Consider the following 26,217-nt stretch of genomic DNA (forward strand, 5'->3'; position numbering starts at 1 on the left):
CCTTAATTCTAAACAATAATCCATAACCATGATGCATATACGAATACGTAAAAACCTAAACATACTAAAATTAATATAAATAGTATAAGTAAATAAACAAATGGTTCAAGTATCAATAAATTACAAAATGATTAACTTTTAGATAAATAAATAACAATAAACAGTTTTGTAAAAGAAATATTCATCCCAAAAAGACGAATAACTCAAAAACAATTTTATCTTTTTTGAAATCATTAACATACAAAAATTATTCTATTCCCTTCAAATTTTGTTGATTTATTTATTTTAAATTTTGTTTACGCAGAACATCAAAATATTTTAGATTTGTATTTATTTAAGATTTTGAATAAGTTAATAATTTTATTTATTTATGATACTAAATATTTACGGTTTCTCTTTTTATTTAGGATTTTGAACAAATTTAGGAATTTAATTTGTTTATGATTTTTATTTAATTTGAACATTAAATAATTTTTAAAAATTAGAAATTTTATTAATTTTAAATTTTTATTTAAGAACGCAATTAAATAATGACATTAAATATTTATGTTTTCTGTTTATTTAGGATTTTCTATTAATTTAAAAATTTAAATTATTTCATATTTTTATTTAAGTAAAATATTAAATAATTTAAGTTTATTTATTTAGGATTTTGAAAATAAATAAAAAAATATTTATTTTTTTATATTCTTTAAGTAGGAAATACAATAACTTAGAATTTTGAAAAACTTAAATTTTTTATTAATTTTAGATTTTTATTTAAGAATGTAATTAAATAAATTAGGATGTTGTATCTATTTAGTATATTTAGTATTTTGAATACTTTAGAAATTTTATTAATTTTTTATTTTTTATTTAAGAATGATATTTTTTTTTTGGATTTATTATAATTTAGAATTTTGAGAAACTTATAAATTTTATTTATTTTAGATTTTTATTTAACTGGAAATACAATAATTTAAGGCTTTTAAAAACATAGAAATTTATTTGGTTTAGATTTTTATTTATGTATGACATAAAATAAGTTAGGGTTTGTATTTATTTAGAATTTTGAATAACTTAGAATTTTTTTTTATTTCACACTTTTAATTAAGTAGAACCTTAAATAAGTTAAGATTTGTATTTATTTAAAAGTTTGAATAATTTAGAAATTTTATTTATTGAAAATTTGTAGTTAAGTAAGATATTAAATAATTTTAATTTGAATTTATTTAAGATTTTGAATAATTTTAGAATTTTAATTATTTTATTTTTGTATTTACGTATGACATAATTAATAATTTAGGGTGTCTATTTATTTTTAGATTTTAAATAATTTTGGAATTTAATTTATTTCATATTTTTATTAAAGTAGAACATTAAATAATTTAGGTTATGTATTTATTTAGGATTTTGAAAATTTTAAAAGTATTATTTATTTTAGATTATTATTTAAGTATAAAATTTAGGATTTGTATTTATTTAGAAATTTGAAAAGTTAGAAATTTTATTAATTTTAGATTTTTTTTTATAAAAATGACATTAAATAATTTAGGATATGGATTTATTTAAAATTTTGAATAATTTAGGAATTTTATTGTTTTCAATTTTTGTTTAAGAATGACACTACAAAGTTTAGGATTTTTATTTATTTAGAATAATAAAAAACTTAGAATTTTAATTTATTTTATATTTTTTTTATTTAAGTAGGAAATAAAATAATTTCAGATCTTGTATTTATTTTGGATTTTAAATTTTTAAAAAAAATAATATTTAAGATTTGTTTTAAAGTATATATAAAATAAGTTATGATTTGTGTTTATTTAAAATTTTAAATTATTTGTTTCAAATATTCATTTAAGTATAATTCAGAATTATTATTTATTACGGTTTTGAATAATTTAAGAATTTTATTTATTATAATTTTTTTGTTTAATTATGACATTCAATAATTTAGGATTTATCTTTTTTATTATTTAAATTATTTAAGAACTTTATTTATTAAAAAATTTTATTTCAGTACGAAATTCAATAATTTATGATTTTTATTTGTTTAAAACTTTAAGTAACTTAAGAATTCTATTTATTGTAATTTTTAATTTAAATATGATATTAAATAACTTAGAGTTTGTATTAATTTAAAATTTTGGATAATTTAGAAATTTAGTTTATTTTAAATTTTTAAATAGAAAATTAAATAATTTAGATTTTATATTTGTTTTAGATAATTCTTTAAGTAGAAAATAAAATAATTTAGGATATGTATTTATTTAGAACTTTAGAAAACTTTAAAATTTAATTAATTTATATTTTTAGTTAATAATGATATTAAATAACTTAGGATATGTATTTATTTAGAATTTTGAATAATTTAGGAATTTTAGTAATATTTAATTTTTATTTAAGAATGACATTAAAAGTTTTTGGATTTATTTTTATTTATGACTTTGAAATTTTTAGTGATTTTATTTACTTTAAATTTTTTATTTAAATAAAAAATAAAATAATTTAATATTTTGTATTTATTTAGAATTTTGAAAAACTTATAAATTTTAGGTTATGATTTATGTGTATTTGAATTTTGAATAATTTAAAAATTTACTTTATTTTAGATTTTAATTTAAGTAGGACATTTAATAGTTTAGAATTTGTATTTAGTAAGATTTTAAATAATTTAAGAATTTATTTAAGATATTTTATATAAGTATGACATTAAAGAATTTTAGGATTTGTATTTGTTTAGATTTTTGAATAATTTAGAAATGTTATTGCAAATTTTTATTTAAATATGACATTCATTTATTTAGGATTTCTATTTGTTTAGAATTTTGAATAATTTAGAAATTTTATCTATTGGAAGTTTTTATTTTTATTTAAGTAGGACATTAAATAATTATTTATTTTTATTTAAGAATAATATTAAATAATTTAGGATATGTATTTATTTATAGTTTTGAATAATTTATTAAATAGGTTCCTGTATGTAAAGAACCTACCTTCACTAACCTTCCATTACTGACGGAACCAAGGATGATAATAAAGACTTCCCTGGTGGTGTCTGGACTGTGTTTTGAATAATCGGTTGGTTACCTCCCAGAGAAAATACTAAGTAAGTTTACCTTCCTCTTTAATTTTTCCTTCCTTAAAAGGTTGCTTTTAAACACATGGTAGTAGTTGAAAGTATTCAACCATGCTTGTGACAATTTGTTAATGTAGCATAATTTCCTAATTCTGATGATTAATATTTTTAATCACATGATAAAAATATGATGGTACCTAACATTGCTTTTGTAAATCACATCAATTGATATATGTTCAAGAAGTCAAAGGAATTAATCTTTCTATTAATTATGTGTAGGATGATAATACGGGCATGTTATGTGAGCTGGCTGCAGTCCGCTAAAAAAAAAAAAAATACGGGATGAGTTAATAATTTAGCCTTTTGACTTATTTAGATCCGTCTCGCATAACTTGCAGTTTACACGGGTCAACGTGACGCGGGTTGGCTGACCCGCGTAAATAAAAAAAATTATTTTAGTTTTTTAAATAAATAAATTATACCTCAGTCACTTATTATTACAGCGTGACCTTTATTTTATTTTATAAAAATTAAATTTAATGTAAAAAGAGAATATTTTAGTTTAATCATTTAAGTAAGTTAATATTAAGAGTGACAAAACTTTAATTATTTTTAATCAAACCTTATAACAACTCTCGTACTTGAATTTCTTTATATTTTAATCTTAACCGAATGAATTGAAATATGTATTAAATTTTAATTTTTCAGAAGGAAAAATATAGTTTTTTATAAGTACTAAAATTTTAATTTTTTTTATGCAGGCTGGCCCACAGACTACCTCTTATGTAGGGCGGACAAGTAAAATAAATCTACATTTTTTGTGCAAGGCGGACCAACTCAACCTGTGTTTTGTGGGCTAAACGTGAGATGGATCATAACAGAACATGTCAACCCACATTGTCATCCTTAATAATTATGTGATATCTATACACTTGGAAGCATGATATACTCAACAATACATATTTTCTACTTCTTGGGTTTATTGGCATGATAATGTTAAATTATTTTCTTATTTTACAGATATAGATTAGCAATGGTCATGTCTATGAATATGAATCGGCACCGCAGATGCTGTTTCTATTTGCAACCTTGTGAAGGCTCTTCAGTCCAGATCCTCGCACAAGGGAAGCTAAGTTCCCCACGTATATTAAGAATTCGCAAAGTAAAAGCTTTTATGTTTATATTACTTGACAATTGGTGCTGATAATTGCATTAATAATATTTGGATTTGTTGTTAAGATGCCTTACTCATGATTTCCAAAAATATTAAGAAAATTGTATATAAGAAGATGGTAAAAAAAATTGAGATAATTTTATTTTTTTATGGATTGAAAATATATGCAAGTGTACGAAAATTTTCTCTTTTCAAATAAGTAGTAATTAGTAAATATTGTTCATGAATCATAATAAACACTAACATAATTAACAAGTAAAGTAAACATGAATACAATATATAATGTGTTACCTTTTATTGGAAATAGCCACTACAACTTTACTTATTTTTTTTGAATTTTTTTTTTAGTTATTGTTCTAACACGATTTCAACCTCTTGGTTTATTTTTGGTAAAATTGTGCTATGAAACATGTTTTAGATTTGAATTTATTTATTTTTATTTAATCAACACGATTTTTTAAAACATTTTTACATGTTTTTGTAGAAATTGTTAGTTGGGAACATGACCTAACCTTAATTATTTTTTGTTTGTTAAAATATCTACTTTCAAGCACGTTTTCAACTTTAATTTTTCCTTTTTTCTTTTTATTTTACATTTCTTTTGTTTTATACCTAAATGATTTTTAGTTTTCTGAAAAAAATTATTTAATGGTTTTTATTTTTTTTTTTACTTTATTTTTGTCAATTGTTTCTTATTTAATGCATTTTTTTATTAAGTTAAATATTTGTGTGACAATCCAAAGATATTTTTATTAACATTTGTAATTGGAGAAAGAAAACTTTGATTTGGTTTTTTCAATTATTGTTAATATGTTACACGCAATCAAATTTAGGCTTAATAACAAATAAAAGACCAACTATCTTATTAACATTTGTAATTGGACAAAGAAAACTTTGATTTGGTTTTTTCAATTATTGTTAATATGTTACACGCAATCAAATTTAGGCTTAATAACAAATAAAAGACCAACTATCTTATTAACATTTGTAATTGGACAAAGAACACTTTGATTTGGTTTTTTCAATTATTGTTAATACGTTACACGCAATCAAATTTAGGCTTAATAACAAATAAAAGACCAACTATCTTATTAGCACTACATTCTTGAAGAAGTTGGTCGAAAGACATAGGGTTTACTCTTAGTATATTGCATATAATATATTTCATCCAACTTCAACTAAAATATCAGAGTTCAATAGTTGATTAACATAATTATTACGAAGTGGATTTTAAGCCTAACTCAACCCCATAAAACCGGCTTTAATCTCTAGTCGGTGTGGGATCTCCAACACACCCCCCTCACGTCGAGACTACCTACTCGTGCGTGAGACTATATATTATGGGTGGGTCCGATAGCGGGTGGCCTGATAAGCCCAACAAATACTCTTGCTAGGATAGACTCGTAATGGCTCTGATACCATATTACGAAGTGGATTTTAAGCCTAACTCAACCCCATAAAACCGGCTCTAATCTCTAGTCGGTGTGGGATCTCCAACAATAATTATTGATATTCTTCGATTTTAGTTACAAATTACTTCACTATCATGTAAAGATTACATTATATAATTTGCAAAATTGTTATAGGTTACAAAAGGAATAAGAGGATCTTAAAGAAGGAACGCATAGATCATATATAAATTTTCACAATATTGTTGCAGCTACAAGTCTAGTCATGGGTCACTTCAAAAGTACGCTTAGCGAGCTTTTCCTACTCTAATTAGTGTCTTGAACCTCTGGTTTGCATGAGATCAATCAAAATTAGGAAAGGCTAGAGGGGGGAGGTTGGGTAGAGACGGTTCGTTCCTAGTTAGGGGGTGTTGTTTTTGTTTCTAGGTAGCATTACATGTGATTGGCAGATGGATGTCACTCTTTTCGTATAAGGGTTGAGATATTCCTGAAATACCTCCATTTATTCTATTCTTTTTTTGTCGATAAAAAAAATGAAACAACTTATAGTTCAAGAAGTGTTGAAGATCTCACATTGACTAAAGATAATAACATTTTACCATATATAAGTGGATGTAAACCTCATTTTTTAAATTGGTTTTATAAGGTTGAGTTCTCTAGTTGTTAATAAGTTGTTTCATGGACAAATCAAATACCAATGAAGAAGTTAAAAAAAAAATTAATTATAAATTAACAATTTAACAAAACAAAATGGTATTGAGAAACAGATTTTCAACATTACAAATTTCTACCACCAAACACTCATTTTATAAGTATTAACTAGGAACTACACATGCTTAAATTCCATTAATATTTATCACAATAAACTATAAAAAAAAAAAACCCTTTCATAATAAAGTATATATCACACATTATATCTACTTTATTTTCTCCGATAACATTATGAGAATGACCTACAATCCCACGAAATACAATTTACAAGGTAGACGTTATAAAATTAGCAAAAGTGCTTTGAGGTTGGTTTTGGTTGCGAAGCATGTGATTAAACTCCTTCGCAAACCTCTCCATAGCTTCAGCAGGCAAGCTAATCGGAAATATTATTCCTTCTTCTCCTTTTCCATTCTTAGCAGAACAGAAATAAGATGCCCCTGGAAAGCTTCCAGCCCCAGCTTCGGCCACTCCACCATACACAGCCTCACCCCACCCAAAATCCATGGCTCTAAATTTCACTTGTACCAAATATGACACAATACAAGACCTCACAGTTGTGAATAATAAGCTTCGTTCCTTCATCACCATCAAGTCGGCAACAGATTGCAAGTACTCTTCTTTCATCTCACCTTTCACTTTATTTATTAACTCCACTGCATACCCAAATGGGTTTTGGCAAAGCTTCCCTGCACTCGTTACTGCCGCCGGATATGCAAAAGCATTGCCGTAGTAACCAACTGGTAGTGGAGGATTGAACCGACCACGTGCGTTAACTATGCACATCATGCGAACATCCTCATTCGCCTCTATCTGCATTGCTTTTGTGCGACATCGCCAAAGACATGCTGCGATAAGATCAAATGTGGAGCAATGTTGAAGGTGTTGGGGAATGAATTTGCGAAGTGCAGCTATGTCGAGGCGTCCAAAGAAGAATGATCGTTGAATCAAGTTGTGGTTGGAAGAAGGGAGGATATCTTGGATTTGCTCGTATTCGCGGTGGTTGCGTGTAATGCGAGGTGGATCTCTTGCCATTAGGAGCTCCCTACGCCATACTGGTGCAATGGAAGGTTTTGTTGCTCCTCTAGCCATTTCGGCCCAAGCGTTCATGAATTGTTGACAACCAAAAGCATCAACCATGGTGTGGTTAAATTGGAGGGCTAAGATGAAACCACCACACTTGAGTCGTGTCACCTGCATTTATATTTCATTTTCAACAAATTAGACAATTTCATTGTTTAACTCTCACATTTATTATGAAATTCTAATATATATTTAAGATATCATAATTGAAATTGTGTAACTTAAGAAAAATGAGCTAAAATGAAAATGTGATATGTCAATTTAATTATTTAATTTTAGTAAACTAAGCACTTGTGCACGTGATTTTAGTGATTTTTTTTTATTTTGAAGAATAAGTGAATAATAGATAAAATAAGATTTTAAAATGCAATTCACAGTATTAAAATAGGAGTTAGAGATGACCTCAACCATAAATTGTTGCATATTTATTTAAATTAAAACGAATTTAAAGATTTTAATAAAAAGTTATAATCTGGTTTTTGATATTCTATTAGACAGGTAACAATAATACTTATTAACAAAAAAAAAACTTATTAACAATATTATTGAATTAAAATAATTTTGTAATGTTAAAGTGATAAAACAAAAGCTGAACTGCAAATAACTACAACAAAAAATTAACTTAAAATTACTAAAACCAGTGGAAAGCCGTGAATCTTACATCTTATAAATTAAAACAAATTTGTCATGGATTTTAGGTAACAGATATCACACATAAAATAAAATTAAACAAATGATTAATGAATTATAAAAACAAGAATCAAAAGTGTTCTTCCAATACATTCGACATATACCTGAAATAAATAAAAAATATAAAATGAATAAAACGTGTCTTAGTTTGATGAGTATGTGTAGTGAACCTGTACGAGTAGAAGGGGAGTGTTGGTAATTTGTTGTGAGCCAGGAACATCGTACAGCAGTTCATCAAAGCATGGAAATGGAGGTTGGAGAGAATCACCAAACTCAGCCAGTGTGACGTCAGCATCACCCTCCATGAACATGACACCTTCTCCAGTGCAATCCACCATTAGTTTGCGCTGAGGTCCCTCCCTAAGCCTACCCGCAAATGGGTAATAGAAGACAAGTGTTTGTGACAATGCTTTCCGAATCACTTCAACTGGGTCTTTCTCTGCCATTGATGCCTGCTTTCTATAAATTTGTATCATTGGAATGTGGAAACGCAGGGCTTCTTGATCATCAATGTCGGAAAGTAGCTTGAGTTCATGAGGAGTGGGGATAGCAGGAGCCACCAGCTGGGGTTGGGACCTTCGCACTGTAAACTTTAGAGAAGAAGAAGAAGAAGATGATGATAAAGATGAGGCCATGAGAATTATGAGAGAAGAGAAGAGAAATTAAGCAAGTGGATTTTGGTTGAGTGAATGTGAGTTCCTAGGGCTCAGCCTGCAACCCTTTATAGATGGAAATCATTCTCATTAAATAAATACGAAACACGTTTTCATGACGAGCAATAATACTTTCTAAGACTTCAAAACTAAAAGATTATTCATAATTTTTTTTATGAAATAAACAATTTTAAAATTATATTAACCTAATTACAATTATAAACTGGGAATTTTCAATTTTCAGATGACAATATTTTTCAAACTAACAATAATCTGAAATGAAAGTGTATTACTCTTGGATGCATAATAAATCTTTCTCTTTCATGATAACATAAGATAAACAATACCGAATATTCTGAATATTATAACTTAAGAACAAAATAATTTTTAACAATGCTATTTTAATTCTTAAAATTAAAATAATTTTAATAGTAAATTTGTCTCTTATAATTTAATAGAGTATTATTACAAAGTGGACTTTAAGCCTAACTCAATCCCATAAAACTGGCTCATAAGGTTGAGGTTTGCACCCACTTATATATAATGAAAGGCTCTAATATCTAGTCGATGAGGGATCTTCAACAAGTATAATTATGACATTATTTAAGTTTTTAGTTGCTTAAATATTAAAATAAAATTTTATTTTTTCATGATTAAATTCAAATTATTTCATGTATCTAGATAATCATTCATTATAAGATATAGACATTGAAGTGTATTATTATTATTAAACTAAAGTTTATAAATATAAAATAAAGTTAAACATAAGTTTGCATATAAGATTATTTATGAAAGGTCATACATCAATACGAAAATGGACCCAAAGTGTCACACAGCCACAATATAACCTGACCTTATCAAGTGCTTACCAGTCAAAGAATATTTGGTATCCATGGTTTTGCATTTTTCATATTTTGTGTGTGTGGAATCACAATGGAAGATCTTCTTTTTTATTTATTTTACTTCTGCATATTTACGTATTCCTATCTCTTTAAATTGAATTTTCTTTATATCAAATCACACAAATAAATTTAATATTATATACCAATTGCACTACAAGAAAAACGCGAATTACATACAGATTATTACATACGGATTAAAATCCGTATGTAAAATCAACATTACATACGGATTAAAATCCGTATGTAATTTTTGGCGCCATGCAGGATTTTTTCCGTATGTAAATATTAGCACCATAAAATAAAATTAGCAGTGAATGGGATTCGAAACCAGGTTCCTTCAGCAATCCTTCAGCAACCAAGTAAAATTTAACCACTACACCAAGCAAATTCTTTAGTTTTATTATGATTTTTATTATACTTATTATTATTAATAATACTAACAATATTAATAATACAAACAATATTAATAATATTAACAATATTAACAATATTAATAATATTAACAATACTAACAATATTAATAATACTAACAATATTAATAATACTAAAAATATTAATAATACTAACAATAATAATAATACTAACAATAATAATGATACTAACAATATTAACATATGAATCACATTTAATTTATCTATAATCTACTTGAATCTAAACATAATTTATTATATTATCTATTAGTATGAATCAAATTTAATATATGTCATACTCATAGTCATCATATTACCTATTACATTAAAATCAACTATCATATTAATTATTATTTTACGATCATATTGACTTAATTAAGTTCATTATAGGTAGTTGGTTTTACTTGTGTGTTATAGTAAAGAATATTGTCAACAAACAATATTATCTTTTAACATAAAATGATGACTTTTACATTAACTACTAATTAAATCTCTAATACAGATTACTAGTTAGCATATCATTATAGTTTAAACTATATTAATTATTCCATAAATCTATGTAAAAAGTTGTTACTAAATAACTCTTTCTACTAATATATAAATCATAATGACAAAGTGATTAAATAATTTATAATTTAAAATATTTTAAAAATTATACATTATATCAATTTTAATCTATGTAAGTAAATATTTGAAAATAAGATTTTTTTTATCGACAAAGAATAAAAATAATTAAACAAAACATTTTAAGGATATTTCAATCCTTATACAAGAATCTCAAATCAGAAAAGAAGTGTAAGATACAAACACCTATATAGCCATCTAACAAAAACTTCACAACTACCTATAATAACCTATATTTGAAAATAAGATATCAAATAATTTTATATTAATATATATATATATATAAATAATATGAAAGTAAATTTAAATTTAACCATGAGTTTTAAAAAATTAATGATTAAATAAAGAAATATATTAATCAATATATATGTATTTATAGTATTAAAGTTATATTAATATTATATAATTTCTTCCTTTTTCTCTCTATCTATCTATATCCGGATAAAAGTAATATTACTCAAGTCAAATAAAACTACTATACACACACAATAAATATCTAAATGTATATTTATATCAAAATTAATATTAATAATATGAATATAATATTGATAATATGAATACAATAATAATAATATGAATATTAATACTAATAATATTAATACTAATAATAATATCAATAATAATATTAATAAATATTAATAATAATATGAATATTAATACTAATAATAATAATAATAATATTAATAATATTAATAATAATATTAATAATAATAATAATAATAATAATAATATTAATAATATTAATAATATTAGTAATAATATTAATAATATTAGTAATAATATTAATAATATTAATAATAATATTAATAATATTAATAATAATATTAATAATATTAATAGTAATATTAATAATATGAATAATAATATTAATAATATGAATAATAATATTAATAATATTAATAATAATGTTAATAATATTAATAATAATATTAATAATAATGTTAATAATAATATTAATAATAATATTAATAAATATTAATAATACGAATATAATGTTAATAATAATATTAATTATAACATTAATAAATATTAATAATATTTATAATATGAATATAATGTTAATAATAATATTAATTATAACATTAATAAATATTAATAATATGAATAATATTAATAAATATTAATAATATAAATATAATTTATTTTATTATTATTATTAATAATTATATTAATATGTATAAATTATATTAATATGTATAAGTATAATAAAAATGATAATATGACCAAAGAACTTGTCTGGTCTAGTGGTCAATGCTTCCCCTGGTCACTGGAAAGACTTGGGTTCGAATCCTGGCTGCTGCAGTTTGCTTGTAACATTATTTGGGGCTTGGTTTCGAGTCCTAGCCAGTGCAAAATGCCTCTAGGATTAATAAAAAAATATAGATAATGATAAATAATAATTAGTAATAATGAAAAAATTAAAAAAAAAATTTACATTACATACGGATTTTAGGTCTTACATACGGATTTTGACTGTATGTAATTCCAAGTTTTCTTGTAGTGTTGCTAAATTCATTCATATCTAATATTAGAAACAATGTTGATATTTACCCCCGATAAAATTATTGTGAGTATTATTACCAAATACGATATAATTTTCCCCGTTATATTGAACCTCTCTTTGCATTTTGTTAAAGTTGATGTGAGAAAAAAAAAAACATGTAGTCTGATCACGGTGAAGAACGTAAAAATTGTGTAAAATTAAAAAAAGTCACAGTAAGTTGTAAAATTAAAAAAAAATCACAGTAAGTTGCCAGAGGCCGTGAATTTAAAATTTGATATTAAATTTTTTATATGTTGAGAGTTATTGAAAGAATCTTATCCACGAAAAGAAAAGAATGAATGTATACCACTTATATTTCAATATTTTGACAATCATCACGCAAAACAGGTGCCACATTTGACACATTTAACGAGAAGTGATGTGTCTCAGAAGACGAAGACTTTTCTCACAATCATTCATTACTGTGTTCGTACTATGAAACATTAATTGTCTGTTTGTTTTTGGACAGAAATACTAAAACTTAAAAATTCAACCAAAAATATCAACATTTAAACTTTCGGTTTAAAAGTGCGAGAAGAAGATGTGGCAAAAAATAATCAAATAAACAAACTCGATTCCAGAATCCTATGAATTATGGTAATTGCGTACTATGTTTTGCTGATCATACACACCAAATTTATTTTAAAATATAAAATAATTTGAGATGGATAAATTAGAAAAATGAAAAATATTATTATTTTTTTATTAGGTTAAGGGTGTTCACAAATTTTGTACATGTAAAAGAAAAACATTCCCATCAAAATTAAGAGTAAGAAAGGATTGTTACGTACTTCAGTAATAGTGGTGGTGGTTAGCTACTTCTTTTGTGTGTTAATAAGAGTTAATAGGTGAAAGAATCTTATCCACGAAAGAAAAAGAATGAATGCATACAACAAGTATTACTTATATTTCAATAATTTGACAATCATCACGCAAAGAACGTGCCACATTTAACACATTTAATGAGAAGTGATTTCTGACCAGACGTTCACCAATACAAAAACCATTCCTTCCCGTGGTGTTCTTACTATGAAACATTAATTGTCTGTTTATTTTTCGATAGAAATAGTCAAACCTTAATGCTCTGTTTGTATACAGTATTTGTACCTTAATGCTCTGTTTGTATACGATATTTGTTTCTAGTCATCTAGACATATGTAAAGGCAAAGAAAGATGAATGAAGATATAAGGTATCTTCTATAGTCGAAGAGAAAGTGAAACACAGCATACAAAGGCTCTCAAAAAATAATTTTCTTATATTAATAATAATAAAAATAATTATTAATATTACTTTTTTATAAAAAAAAATATACTTAATATATATATATATATAATATAATATAATGTAATTTAGATTAATAAAATAAAATAATATAATTATATTTAATTTTTTAATTTTATTTCTTTATTTTAATTTTACATTATTTTATTTTTTATTTATAATTGTAATTTTATATTATTTTAATCAACTAAAATATCCACAAAATTAATTATTATTAGAATTAGTTTTATTTCAGATATTCATTTAAGTAGGATATTAAGTAAATTAGAATTTGTATAAGCATTTGTATATGTTTTGTTTTTGGTTGACTAATAATCCATCTTTCCTTATAGGCTTTGGGATATTGGTGAGCAGAGATGTGTGCATTCTTATGTTGTTCATACAGATTCAGTAACATTTAGTCATGTTTATAGTTTCAGTGAGTGTCCTTTTGTTGTGAAAATTAATAATTTTAATAGGTTCCTGTATGTAAAGAACCTACCTTCACTAACCTGGGTACACCTGGAATAGTACAACATGAAGTTTTGAATAATAAGAGGCATGTGTTGACGAAGGTAACAGTGGTGTTTTCTGGTCATTTTTTGTGCCATGCATATTGATAGTTCGTTGGTGTCATCCATTTTTGTGTGAAATTAATATCCTTTGTCGTTACTGGGAATCCTAACATGCATGGGAATCCTATTTGCTGTAATGAGTTGTATTTTCACTATTGTCTGAATGTTCATTATTGGTACCACGAGTAACTTTAATTTTTGCTAAAATTGTGCTATGAAACATGTTTTAGATTTTAATTGATTTTTTTATTTAATCAAGCACGATTTGTTTTTTTTTTAAACTTTTTTATTTGTTTTTGTTGAAATCTAATTGGGAAGATGACCTAACCTTGGTTTTTTTGTTTGTTTGTTAAAATCTACTTTCAAGCACGTTTTCAACTTTAATTTTTTCTTTTTATTTGTCATTTCTTTTTGTTTTATACCTAAATGATATTTAGTTTTTTGAAAAGTTTTTATTTAATTTTTTTACTTTAGTTTTGCAAATTGTTTCTTATTTAATGTATTTGTTTTTATTAACTTAAATATTTGTTTGACAATCCAAACATATTTCCATTAACATTCGTAATTGGACAAAGGAAGCTTTGATTTGCTTCTTCTAATTATTGTTAATATTATTACACCTCAATAAATTTTAGGCTTGATATTAAATAAAAGACCAACTATTTTGTTAGCACTATAATATGAAGTTGTTGGAAGACATAGGGTTAGTATAGTGCATATACAATATATTACTTTCAACTTCAACTAAATATTCAAAGTTAAAGACATGTTTTAGCCCAATGGCACATGCTGGTATGCAAGCTGCTTTGACATGTAGGCTCTGGCACATACTGGTTCAGGAATTTTTTTTTAGCATGTTTTGGTGATGTGGGTTTGCTGAGAAAGCGTGCTCGGGAACCTATTTTTTTGGAGTTAGGCTATGTTATTGTCATATTCTAGTCTCCTTTAGAAGCATAGGATTGGTTAGTTGGTTCTTTGGCTCACTATTTTCACCTTATTTTGACTTGAAACTTTGATACATGCTCTTGAGATTAGTTTTTTTTTTTATGTATAAGGTTGTCTCACATTTTTCTGAAGAGTCACTTCAAATTTACAAAATTCTTTGTTGACAAAAAAAAATATATAAGTAATGTAAATCACATTTTATAAATTAATTTTATAAAGTTGAGTTATCAATTTCTTAATAAGTTGTTTCATGGACAAATCAAATAACAGTGAAAAAGTTTAAATAAAAAAGATAATTATAAATTAACAATTTAACAAAACAAAATGTTATTTAGAAACAAATTTCTACCACAAAACACTCATTCTTATAAAAGTTTAAAAATTACATAAATTTCATACAAAATATCTCCATTTTGTTAAATTAGACCATGTTACCCACTAGTAATGCCTAAGAACTACACCTGCTAAAATTTCATTGATATTTATCACAACAAACCAGTACATTTCTTCATAATACAAAATATATCTCACATTATATCTACTTCTTTTCTTCGGTCACATTATGAGAATGACCTATAATCCCATGAAATACAGTTTACAAGGTAGACCTTATAAAATTAGAAGTGCTTTGAGGTTGGTTTTGGTTGCGAAGCATGTCATTAAACTCTTTGGTAAACCTTTCCATAGCTTCAGCAGGCAAGAAAATCGAAAATGTCATTCCTTCTTCTCCTTTTCCATTCTTAGCAGAACAGAAATAAGATACCGCTGGAAAGCCCCCAGCCCCAGCATGGGCCACTCCACCATAGATAGCTTCACCCCAACCAAAATCGATTACTCTAAAATTCGTACGTGCCAAATATGATACAATATAAGACCTCACAGTTGTGAATAATAAGCTTCGTTCCTTCATCACCATCAAGTCGGCAACAGATTGCAAGTACTCTTCTTTCATCTCACCTTTCACTTTATTTATTAACTCCACCGCATACCCAAATGGGTTTTGGCAAAGCTTCCCTGCACTCGTTACTGCCGCCGGATATGCAAAAGCATTGCCGTAGTAACCAACTGGTAGTGAAGGATTGAACCGACCACGTGCGTTAACTATGCACATCATGCGAACATCCTCATTTGCCTCTATCTGCATTGCTTTAGTGCGACATCGCCACAAACATGCTGTGATAAGATCAAATGTAGAGCAATGTTGAAGGTGTTGGGGAATGGATTTGCGAAGTGCAGCTATATCGAGGCGTCCAAAGAAGAATGATCGTTGAATCAAGTTGTGGTTGGAAGAAGGGAGGGTATCTTGGATTTGCTCGTATTCGCGATGGTTGCATGTAATGCGAGGTGGATCTCTTGCCATTAGGAGCTCCCTACGCCATACTGGTGCAATGGAAGGTTTGGTTGCTCCTCTAGCCATTTCGGCCCAAGCGTTCATGAATTGTTGGTAACCAAAACCATCAACCATGGTGTGGCTAAAGCGGAGAGCTAAGATGAAACCACCACACTTGAGTCGTGTCACCTGCATTTATATTCCATCTTCAACAATTCAGACAATTTCATTGTTTAACTCTCACATTCATTACGAAATTATTATATCTATATCTATATATATATATATATATATATTTATTAAGATATGACAACTTTAATAACTTTAAGACAAATTAGCTAATTATTTAGTTTTAGTAAACTAAACACTTTGCACGTGATTTTAGTGATTTTTTTATTTTGAAAAATAAGGGAATAATAGATAAAATAAGATTTTAAAATACAATTAACAGTATTGAAATAGGAGTTAGAGATGACCTCAACCCTAAATTGTTGCATATTTATTTAAATTAAAACGAATTTAAAGATTTTAATAAAAAGTTATAATCTGGTTTTTGATATTCTCTTAGACAGGTAACTAATACTTATTAACAATATTATTGAATTAAAATAATTTTGTAATGTTAAAGTGATAAAACAAAAACTGAACTGCAAATAACTACAACAAAAACTTAACTTAAAATTACTAAAACCAGTGGAAAGCCGTGAATCTTACATCTTATAAATTAAAACAAATTTGTCATGGATTTTAGGTAACAGATATCACACATAAAATAAAATTAAACAAATGATTAATGAATTATACAAACATGAATCAAAAGTGTTCTTCCAATACATTAGACATATACCTGAAAACAATTTTTTTTTAAACAGCACCATTACTGTTACCATTGCTGAACCACACTTTTAACAAAAAAATGTTGCATGATACAACATTATGAATAAGCCTAAAAATAGTAAAGTTCACCAAAGATTGCACGACTTTGGTTTAGTTTATCTTTCAACAAACAAAAATCATCTTGCACACGACTTTACTTAATTTGTTATACTAAATAAAACCTTTCTGTTTGACACAAGTTAAGTATTTACGTAATTAGAAAGCATTTAAATCATTGAATTTCACTTAAAATTTCGGAACTAGTAAAACTCCCAATTCAATATAGATCTGAAATCTATACTAGAAAGCGCATTTGAGTTCTTTTTTATATTTTCCTTTTTTTAGAAACAAATTTCAAAATATGGTATAGATTTTGACAGAATTTAATTGGGGAGTAACAAATAATTATATCAGAAATCAGTTTTTTAAAAATTAAAAAAAAAATATAGAAAATGAATAAAACGTGTCTTAGTTTGATGAGTGTGTAGTGAACCTGTACGAGTAGAAGGGGAGTGTCGGTAATTTGTTGTGAGCCAGGAACATCGTACAGCAGTTCATCAAAGCATGGAAATGGAGGTTGGAGAGAATCACCAAACTCAGCCAGTGTGACGTCAGCATCACCCTCGATGAACATGACTCCTTCTCCAGTGCAATCCACTATTAGTTTGCGGTGAGGTCCCTCCCTAAGCCTACCTGCAAATGGGTAATAGAAGACAAGTGTTTGTGACAGTGCTTTCCGAATCACTTCAACTGGGTCTTTCTCTGCCATTGATGCTTGCTTTCCATAAATTTGTATCATTGGAACTTGGAAACGCAGGGCTTCTTGATCATCAATGTCGGAAAGTAGCTTGAGTTCATGAGGAGTGGGGATAGCAGGAGCCACCAGTTGGGGTTGGGACCTTCGCACTGTAAACTTTAGAGAAGAAGAAGAAGAAGATGATGATAAAGATGAGGCCATGAGAATTATGAGAGAAGAGAAGAGAAATTAAGCAAATGGATTTTGTTTGAGTGAATGTGAGTTCCTGGAGCTGAGGCTGCAACCCTTTATAGATGGAATGCATTTTCATCAAATAAATTCGAAAGACGTTTTCATGATGAGCAATAAATTCTAAGTACTTTTTCATATAGAGTAGATATGTTGAAAATTAAGTCCTATCTTCTTATACGTTATTGTTGAAAAAAAAATCATTTTTGATAAAATAGATAAATTTAAAATTATATTAACTAAATCACAATTTACAATTAATTTAGTAAATGCTATAATAGCTAAAAAAATAACCTTTTGATAAAATGAATAATTTAAAAATTATATTAATCAAATCAAAATTATAAATTATTTCTTTTATATACAAGTTTTTTTTAGGCTGACACCAATTAAAATTTTGATCAATTTATAATATAAATAAAAATATTAGTTATATAATATAATAAATTAATTTAAATTTAAATGAATATTTTAATAATATTAGTTATGTACTTTCCCTATCAAATCATTTGGTTATTACACGAGGATTCCTCTTATCCACAAAAGAGAAAGAATGGATGTATACCACTTACTTATGTTTCAATAATTAATAGACAGTCATCAGGCAAAGCACATGCCACATTTAATGTGTGACAAGACGAAGACGTTACCAATACAACAAACATTTACATTACCGTGGGTGTTTTATGACGTGAAACATGTTTGGATTTCAAGATAGAACATTTTTTCTCTATTTTTACTTTTATTTCTTTATTTAGTATTTTTTTCTATTTAGTATTACTTTTTTTCCTCGTATACTACTATTTCTATTTTTAAATATTTATAAAACTGTAATAAATTTTAATATTTATAAACTTGAAATAGAAGAAAATTTCAAAAGATATAAATATAAGTAATAGTAAAAATTAAAAAAAAAATTGTTTGAAAAAAATATTAACAGAATGGTTTAAAAAATTATAAATAAAAATTAAGTTATTTATGATATGTATATAAATAAATAAATTTATTATTAGATTTAATAAAATAAATAAATGTATAAATTATAATTTTAAAATAAAAATTTAGAATAATGTTATATTTAAATTAAAAAATTATATAAATAATAAGTTATATATAGATATATGTCATAAATTATAATAAAAAATATGATTATATTATGATTTTTATAATTTTTTTAGGATTAAAGGTTATGGTTTAGAGTTTAGGATTTATGGTTTAGGGTTTATATTTATTTTACTCATAATATTTACTTACATCAAATATCTATAAAATATTTTATTTTATTTTCATTATATTGATATTTTATTCATAAATTTTTATATATTTATTTTTTATTTTTTTATTTTTTTAATTTTTCTTCTATTTTAATTTTATAAATATTTAAATTCACTATAATTTTACAAATATTTAAAAGTGAAAATAGTGTTATTTAAGGGGGGAAAAAAGTCAGAAACAGTACTAGATAAGGAATAAAAACAAAAATGTGTTGGATGGAAAAATAAAAGCAAAAATAATGCTATTTGAGAAAAAAAAATCTTCCAAGATAATTTTGAATATGGGAAAGAGTGAAAATGTAAAGATTTAAGAGTATGTAATATTTTTTTGGATTTAGTTTTTTTTTCCTTAATCAACAAGAAATAAAATAAACCGAAGGATGTCTCAACCCTTATACCAACTATTACAACATATACATAAAACACCCAAAAATGATATAACAAGAAAAGTTATTACATAAGAGAAACAAGATGTAGGATCTACCACACAAACACCCAAGAGTTGCAAGAGTTGCAGAGAAAATACAATTGAATCCTTAGGTACAAGACTAACACATAAAACTGCTGACAGAAACTTGGCAAATGTTAGAATGATACCTAGCTCCTTCATTGTTCCATAATATTGCACACACACTCCCACCACCTGCTTGTGCTTTTGTCACACCAAAAAAGGAACTTTAAAGACCCGCCCTACTTCCTTATTGAATTCAGTTTCTTACCCCTGCGTCTCAGTTACTTGGTCTTTCGTCTTGGGGCTGCAGATTTAAAATCCTTCAAAAACTAGAGTCTCTCAACATCTTCTCCATAGCAGATACTCACCACCAACCTAAATCTGTCAGTCCCTATTTTTTCACTACGAACCAGAAACAAGATAAACATTTGATAAACAATGCTACCTGCATAATTGTATAGCAAACTATAAAGCATAAAATACCTGCATAATTATGCAGCATGTACCAGCAGCTTTTGGGAGTGTAGCTAGAAAGTAGAAGATGGTTCATGGTTGGCATACAGGAACACACCCAGTTAGTGAACCAGAATGCCCGTGTAGTTCCTTGTTTGCTTGGTGTACCAGCCCCATCAAGAGATAGGATGTGGCACCAAATTTCTTGCTCCAACATATTACCGTATCCTAATTCCTATGTAGCACAGATACGAACGGACACTGACACGATACGGATACGGATACGAAGATACGTATAATCTCTAAAATGTGTAGGATACGGGGACACGGATCTTTATATTATATAATTTTGAATTATATAAATTGAAAATAAATATTTATGTGCAAAAGTATGTCTTAAATTCTTTTGGGAGCAAGAAGATATTTTTCATGATTGGTTCAAAAGAATTTGTTATTTATTTTTATAATCATAATAAAAATTTATACAATAAATTTGAGTTTTTAGAAAATTATTATATTTATACCTTTTAAAATTGTGTTAGAACCGTGCTAGAATTTTTAAAAATCCAACAAATATTTTTTGAATTGAACACTTCACCGATAAATGTCCTACGAGTGTCATTTAAGAGAAGTGTCCGAGCCTCATAGCCTAATTCACTCCACCATGTAACCAATACTCTGCCTATGTTGATCACTTGCTGCTCATTTGTGTTTGCTGCTATCTTCCTTGCACTTTCCAACCTGTGTCAACGTTCAACTAGAAACTGCCTCTCCTCATACAGTCCCTTTCCTCCTCCTAGCATTTCCTTCTCTACCACAAATGAGACATAAAGATGGAAGCACAACACAAAGATGGTCAACCACAAGTGCATAATCGTTGTTGTCGCTGCACCATCCTTCCTCGATAAAACAAGGGGGTAGGGAGGTACTAAAGAGAGAACCCCGCCACCACTGGCACCAGACACCCGCTAAACCTGAACATCACTAGGTGAAATCAACTGTTCCTCCAAAACATCAACTGCAATATATGATAGTTGAGAAAAAATTTAGAAATGATTTTAAATATATAAACTTACTTTTATTATTAAAATATATTTGAATAATAAATTATAATATTTTTTTATTTTTTATTTAATTAATTTTTTTTAACATACAATATTCATAATTGTAAGTATTTTTTAATGAAAATTAAAAATATAATACAAAATAATTTTGTATTTAATTAAAATAATTGTTAAATATATTAAAATTTATAAAAATAAAAATAATTATTATTATTATTAACATTTATTATTTTATATAACTATATATGTTTTTTGATATTATAATTTTATTTTATTATTTTCATTATTTTTATTTATATGTTGTTATTAAGAGTAGAATTGAATATTTTTGTTATATGTAATATTTAAAATATTAATTTTGTATATTGTATTATATATATATATAATTATATAAAAAATTATAATAGTAATAAAAAAATATTATTAATAGTTTGAATAATATATATATTTTAAAAATAATGTGCAATTTAAAGTAAAATATATATAATTGTGCAATGAGTGAAACTAAATTCATTGAAACTTACGTGACTCTTTCTACAAATCAATAAAACCAAGCATCATTCTCAAGTGTTCAGGTTATCAATAGAACCAAACATATCATAAAAATTAATATAGTAATTATGAATAACACTATAGCAATTAATTATTTTTTATCTTTAAAAATTGATTTTTATTTTATAATTGTTACTAATTATATTTAACATATACTTAGATGTTACAAAGCATTTATTTATTTTTTTCAATTTTAAAAGTCGCAGAAGTTATGGAAAAATCAATTTTAAAAGAATTGATATTATTCGATCTTGGATTAATATTTTGGATTCTATCAACAAGTAACCTAACTTTTACAGGTATAAGATGGATTACAGTGTTATTTTTTTCATTCAGTAATTTAGAATATTCCATGAATATAGATCCGAACACAAAGGAAGACAAAGAGATTAATTAGGTAATGGGATGGATACTCATTTTCCATTGTGTTCCTTCTTTACTTTTACAATCCAATGGAATATTTTTCTATTTTTCCAAATTATTCCTCCACCATACCAATCAATTTGTACACATCTTTTAAATCTTCCAAAATTATCATCTGGATTTAAAAGTTTGGACTTTCAATAAGATAATTAAAAAATTAAAATTGTATTCTGGAAAAATAAATCTGAAATGCAAAAAAATACATTTAAAAAAATCCAGAAAAAAAAAACTAAAAATACGTTTAAAACAAAATTTAAAATTCAGAAATGTGTTCTAGAAAATTTAAATAAAAAATATATTCTGAAAAAGAAATTCTAAAAATATTTTTTTTCAATTTGTGTTTTCCCTTTCATTGTCTTCTCCGTTCCACCACCTAGAATGAATCCAAACATAGCCTAAAGAGAGAAAATACAGAGAGTTTGATAGTACAGCTAAACGTTAGACCTGATAAAAGCAGGGGTTGTTTTAGGGTTGTTTTGGTGGTTGCCACTGAGCATATCATCCATCTCTTTGAGAAACCTCTGCATAGGTTTTGCAGGCAACCAAACTGGTAACACCAAGCCATCTTCTCCTTTTGAATTCTTATACGACACAATGTGTGTTCCTCCATAAAAGGGTCCAGTACTACCTTTCGCTGGAGCACCACACAAGGCCTTGCCCCATCCAAAATCCACGTCCCTAAACCTAGCACGAGTCAGGTCTGATACCAAACAGGACCTTACAGTTGTCGGCATGCACCGTCCCTTAAGCACCATTAGATCCGCCACAGAATGCATATACTCATCTGTCACCACACCCTTCACATTATGAATCAACTCCACCGCATAAGCAAATGGGCTTGCGCAGAGCTTCCCTGCGCTGCTCGTTGCGGCGGGGTATGCAAAAGCGTTGCCGTAGTAACCAATAGGTAACGGAGGACGGAACCTATTACGCGCGTTCACGATGCACATCATGCGAACATCCTCATCTGCGTCTGTTTGCAGTGCTTTTGTGCGACAACGCCATAAGCATGCTGTGATGAGATCGAAAGCCGTGCACTGTCGGAGGTGATGGGGAAGCAAGCGACGAAGGGCGGCCATCTGAGCAGGTCCGAAGAAGAACGATCGATGAACCAAGTGGTGGTCGGAAGAAGAGAGGGTGTCTTGGATTTGGTCGTATTCACGGTGGTTGCATGTTATGCGAGGTGGATCTCTTGCCATTAGGAGCTCCCTTCGCCAGAGAGGTGAAATGGAAGGAGTCTTCATACCTCGAGCCATTTCAGCCCATGCATGCATGAACTGTGACAAACCAGCTCCGTCTGCCATCACGTGGTTCCACCCCGTCGACACCACGAAACCACCACACTTGAGTCGTGTCACCTATTTATAATTTCACGTTAGAGAATATTTGGTGATGAAGTTGTAAAGAGTGCGTAACAGTGAAAGTAGGACCTGGATGAGTAGAAGGGGCAATTTTTTGATATCTTCGGAGTCTGGAACATCACATAGAAAAGCTTTAGAGTATATGAATGGAGGTTGAAGATTGTCACCAAACTGTTCCAGTGTTACGTCAGCGTCAGCCTCAACGAACATGACACCCTCTCCACCACAATCCACCATCAATTTGCGGCCACGACCCTCCCTAAGCCTACCCGCAAATGGGTAATAGAAGACAAGTGCTCGTGCCAGTGCCTGCCGAATCACTATTACTGGGTCTTTATTCGCCATTGATGATTCATTTTGATAGATTTGTATGATTGAATAATGGAAACGAAGGTAGCTTTGATCGTCTATGTCAGATAGTAGTTTAGTTTCGTCGGGAGTGGGAATTGCAGGAGCCACTAGCTCAGGTTGACACTTACGCATTGTAAATGACAGAGAGGGAGATGGTGAAGCCATGTTTTCGATCTGAGGATGTTGTTGCTCATTTTGGGAAGAGCAAAAAGAGTTATTGTAATGTATTTAATTTGAATAAGTCAATGTTTGAATTTGGTCAAACTTTTTCTGTCCATATTTATCCAAGATTTATGTCAAAAATAGCATGACAATAACTATATATTGACGATTCAGTGGTGCATGTGGAAGCTATGATACTAGATTTTATGAAGGGCTTGATTTTTAAGATCATTAGAAAAATAAATTTTGTATTTGTAAAAGAAAAAAAAAGATAAAAAATAAAAATAATAAATGTAAAATGGGTATAAAAGTTTATTATTATCGAAATGATTAGTGTTTATTTGATAATCGTATTTTTTTTCTGTTATAAATATTAATATTTGTTGTACTCTAAGTCTATCAACAACATATATGGTCCTTCCATCCTCACTTTCTGATGTGATTTCCAAAATTTCCACGACAAAAACTTAAAGTGTAATAAATTTCTAGATGATGTTGGATGTATTTAAGTTGAGCATTAATATCTCATCAAAAACAACTATTTTCACAATTAATTATATATTAATATTTTAGTCATTTATTTTTTATTATTTATAATTAATTAATTATTATTATTATTATTATTATTTTAAAAATTATTAAATAAAAATAAATTTTAAAATAAAATAATTAGTTATTAATTATTAGTTACATTAATAAAATTAGATATTATTTTAAAAATTAAAAAAATTATAAATATTATTATTAATAAAATTTATAAACTAATTTATAAATAAATATCTAATTAACTATCTAGATTTTAGTTACTAATTAATTTAAATTCTAAAGTTGGTAAGTAAAATCATAATAATTAATTAAATATCAAATTAAAAATTAGGTTATAAATTTTACTAATTATAAAAATTATTTAGATATTAATAATTTTTTAGTTTCTAAACTAGAATTTAAATATAATAATTAATTATTTTTTATTTTTAGAATAAAGGTTATATTAGTTATTATTTTTCTTTTAAGTTTAATTAAAATTGAAAAAAAAAATTCAAAATGGTATAAAAAATTATTATTATCGAAATAATTAGTGTTTATTTGATAATCGTATTTTTTTCTATTATAAATATTAATATTTGTTGTACTCTAAGTCTATCAACAACATATATGGTCCTTCCATCATCACTTTCTGATGTGATTTACAAAATTTCCATGGCAAAAACTTAAAAGTGTAATAAATTTCTAGATGATGTTGGATGTATTTAAGCTGAGCATTAATATCTCATCAAAAACAACTATTTTCACAATTAATTATATATTAATATTTTAGTCATATATTTTTTATTATTTATAATTAATTAATTATTATTATTATTTTAAAACCATTAAATAAAAATAAATTTTAAAATAAAATAATTAATTATTAATTACATTAATAAAATTAGATAATATTTTAAAAATTAAAAAAATTATTTATATTATTATTAATAAAATTTATAAACTAATTTATAAATAAATATCTAATTAACTATCTGATTTTAATTACTAATTAATTTAAATTCTAAAGTTGATAAGTAAAATCATAATAATTAATTTAATACTAAATTAGAAATAGGTTATAAATTTTATTAATTATAAAAATTATTTAGATACTAATATTTTTTTTAGTTTCTAAACTAGTATTTAAATATAATAATTAATTATTTTTTATTTTTAAAATAAAGGTTATATTAGTTATTATTTTTCTTTTAAGTTTGATTAAAATTGAAATTTCATTCTCCACTAAAAAATTGAAAAAAGAGAGTTCAAAATTTTAAGGTAAAATTTCAATAATTTGTAATTAAATAACAGAATTCAAAAGAATACAAAAATTTAACAAATACATATATTGTATTTTGTCCATTTGAGGTAC

The 26,217-nt window shown here is 26.4% G+C and overlaps 3 protein-coding genes across 3 annotated transcripts; all 3 read right to left on the reverse strand.

Annotated features, from left to right (window-relative positions):
* Positions 1–6,526: 6,526 nt before the first annotated feature.
* LOC137831758 (benzyl alcohol O-benzoyltransferase-like) lies at positions 6,527–8,819 on the reverse strand. The gene is made up of 2 exons (XM_068639565.1): positions 8,293–8,819; positions 6,527–7,543 (listed from the first exon to the last, which is right to left on the reverse strand). The coding sequence occupies exons 1-2, from the start codon at positions 8,755–8,757 to the stop codon at positions 6,617–6,619; spliced, it is 1,392 nt and encodes a 463-aa protein (XP_068495666.1). The 5' UTR covers positions 8,758–8,819; the 3' UTR covers positions 6,527–6,616.
* A 6,672-nt stretch (positions 8,820–15,491) lies between these two features.
* LOC137831759 (benzyl alcohol O-benzoyltransferase-like) lies at positions 15,492–18,321 on the reverse strand. The gene is made up of 2 exons (XM_068639566.1): positions 17,735–18,321; positions 15,492–16,554 (listed from the first exon to the last, which is right to left on the reverse strand). Exons 1-2 carry the CDS (start codon positions 18,197–18,199, stop codon positions 15,631–15,633), a joined length of 1,389 nt encoding a protein of 462 aa, XP_068495667.1. The 5' UTR covers positions 18,200–18,321; the 3' UTR covers positions 15,492–15,630.
* A 4,403-nt stretch (positions 18,322–22,724) lies between these two features.
* Positions 22,725–24,346, reverse strand: LOC137831757 (benzyl alcohol O-benzoyltransferase-like). Its single transcript, XM_068639564.1, has 2 exons — positions 23,874–24,346; positions 22,725–23,801 (listed from the first exon to the last, which is right to left on the reverse strand). Exons 1-2 carry the CDS (start codon positions 24,318–24,320, stop codon positions 22,875–22,877), a joined length of 1,374 nt encoding a protein of 457 aa, XP_068495665.1. The 5' UTR covers positions 24,321–24,346; the 3' UTR covers positions 22,725–22,874.
* Between the last annotated feature and the right edge of the window lie 1,871 nt (positions 24,347–26,217).

Source organism: Phaseolus vulgaris, chromosome 6 (genome assembly GCF_000499845.2).
Source record: "Phaseolus vulgaris cultivar G19833 chromosome 6, P. vulgaris v2.0, whole genome shotgun sequence".
NCBI classification, from domain to species: domain Eukaryota; kingdom Viridiplantae; phylum Streptophyta; class Magnoliopsida; order Fabales; family Fabaceae; genus Phaseolus; species Phaseolus vulgaris.